This window comes from Cryptomeria japonica, chromosome 3 (assembly GCF_030272615.1).
Source record: "Cryptomeria japonica chromosome 3, Sugi_1.0, whole genome shotgun sequence".
NCBI classification, from domain to species: domain Eukaryota; kingdom Viridiplantae; phylum Streptophyta; class Pinopsida; order Cupressales; family Cupressaceae; genus Cryptomeria; species Cryptomeria japonica.
The window spans coordinates 84434680-84437026 of record NC_081407.1 but is presented as its reverse complement, the minus strand read 5'-3'; the positions used below and the strand labels follow the sequence as shown (position 1 = coordinate 84437026).

General features: G+C 32.9%; 1 protein-coding gene across 2 annotated transcripts; it reads right to left on the bottom strand.

Annotated features, from left to right (window-relative positions):
- Positions 1–1052: 1052 nt before the first annotated feature.
- On the bottom strand, positions 1053–1894 carry LOC131027954 (calmodulin-like protein 2). 2 transcript variants are annotated; one of them, XM_057958051.1, is made up of 2 exons: positions 1694–1894; positions 1053–1591 (listed from the first exon to the last, which is right to left on the bottom strand). In XM_057958051.1, the coding sequence occupies exon 2, from the start codon at positions 1532–1534 to the stop codon at positions 1070–1072; it is 465 nt and encodes a 154-aa protein (XP_057814034.1). In that variant the 5' UTR covers positions 1535–1591; positions 1694–1894; the 3' UTR covers positions 1053–1069. The 2 variants fall into 2 exon arrangements, with proteins under 2 accessions (XP_057814034.1, XP_057814033.1); XM_057958050.1 differs by having other exon boundaries at positions 1741–1894.
- Positions 1895–2347: the final 453 nt, after the last annotated feature.

The following is a 2347-nucleotide window of genomic DNA, read 5'->3' as shown; positions in this document are numbered from 1 at the left end:
AAAATATCTTGATACATATACAAAATAATAAATGACACAATCTTGTACAAAGTTGGATTCATTCTTCTACCCTTTACCTATATTTATTTATAAATAAACATTTTTACATTGTCACCCTCACCTTACCCTTAAAAATTACTCTTTGACACATCCATGTTAGTATTTCATTCAATAAACTTAGGTGTATGCACCCTAATATAACCATAAACTTATGTGTATGCACCCTAATATAACCATTAGCCACCTAGATATGATCATCTGCCAACCCATAGATATTTTCACAATTATTGGGTCAACCTCATGGTTGTGAACATTGCCCTTACATTTCTTAAATTTCAAATAAAACTTAATCGACTACTCCCCTTTATTTTCTTAATGTAAGCAAACTAACTACACCCTTTTCAAAATTTGATGCTGTATGATGATATTTAAAAACTTTTATTAGCATTTATTTGAATCATTTGAAATATGATAATAAAAGAATAACACATAAATAAATATTTAAGATTAATACGCTAAAAGTAGTAACAAATATATATGCATATTTTTTAGTTCTTCCCTATTGTCTATAATTTTGTTTCTAAAGATTTTTTTTTGTTAGCCGAAGATAACGTATACCCTTATTAGACTAAGGACAAAAGAAGAATAGACAAACAAAGAAAATAGAAAGCAGAGTTGCACAAATTACTAAATCAAATTTCTAATTAAAAATTATTTCTACAAATGCAAACTTCATCTATAGATTTGACCCTTGACAACATTGACGGAATACTATATTTTCAAAGTAAAGTATAAATTACCATAACCGCTACTTGATATTAAGGTGTAAATTTCAAAATGTTCTTCGATTTTTTTTTTAAACTCAAAACTAAATATATTCTCCTTCACAGAAATTCAATAATATTAGTTGATGTATTTGTTTTTGTTATTAAGGCAGCGAAACTCTACCCTGCATTCAAATATGTGATCTCTAACATAAAATACACTGTTTTACCATCTAAAACATTGAATATTATATGGTTAACATATACAAGAATCATAAACGCTGAGAAGAAGGAATAACCGTTCCTTAAGGAGAAACCTTAGAGGACATCATACATTTGAATTCAGAGAAATCCAACACTCCATTACAATCTGAATCAAATCTGCATATCATTTTCTCACAGTTTTGCGCATCTTGTCCCTGTGGAATCAATCCCATTGTGGACAGCACGTTCTGAAGCTCGTTAGAAGAAATGTACCCATCTTTGTTTTGATCAAAAACTCTGAACGCCTCCATCAAATCCTCGGACTCGCCTTTTTCTTCATCATCTTGATGATTGAAGATGGATTGATAAAACTCAACAAATTCCTCAAATCGCAGGTAACAACAATCCTCTTGAAGAGGTTTGTTCAGTATAGATCTCACATCATCTTCTGACATTGTTATTCCAACCCTGTTGACGAATCCACACAGTTCACCCACGCTCACCACTCCGTCACAATTTTCATCTAACATCTCATACACTCTACGAATTTCATCCAGATCGGCCATTATTTTTCGAATTTGTAGAAGCGACTTGGTTGGTCTTCAATTTAACTTTAAACAGGGCTGCAAAAACAAAACCAAAAGTAATGGGTTAAACGCAGAGAGATCGCAAGAAACTTAGAATACGAATACAGATTTGAATTTAGGTTTCGTCCCATATATCACCCTGAGGCGTGCAATGTAATCATTTTTAAGGAAAGAAAACTCCTTACAACGCTTTGGGTTGGAAGTAAGAAGGAAGAATCCGTCCTCCACACTGGAAATGAGGAAGAAGAGACGCCCACAATTACACCTGCATTTACATGGCGTGACATTATTCAGTTCTTGCAGGAAACGCATGAAGACCAGAAAACGGTTGTGGATGAAATCACGGAAATCCAATGGATGAAGAAATGTGGACAGCAAGCAAATAAATAATGATTGTTGCGCGTTCTTCCCACTAAAGAAATGGGAATTGCCTTGCGTAACGGCATAGCTCTACTTCTTGATTAAGGAAATGTCCCACAAGACTAATGGGAATTGCCTTGCGTAGAACCATCGAAACAATGGAAGGCAACGTTCAATTTCTCAACGCGGTTTTACGAAGTTTTCCTTTGGGTTTCCAAAAAGACTAATGTGAATGCCACTAGAGGAACATATTCTCATACTTTTGTATTTGGAAAAAAACATTGTGCTTAATTAGATTAATTTATATGTGTTCAATAAACTTCTAAACTTGAATTTAATACTATGATGGAAATTGCAATTGAAATTGCACATTAAATTCTTTTTGGGTATATTCTAATTAGGTTGTTTTTAGTGTATCATTAGTATAAAATT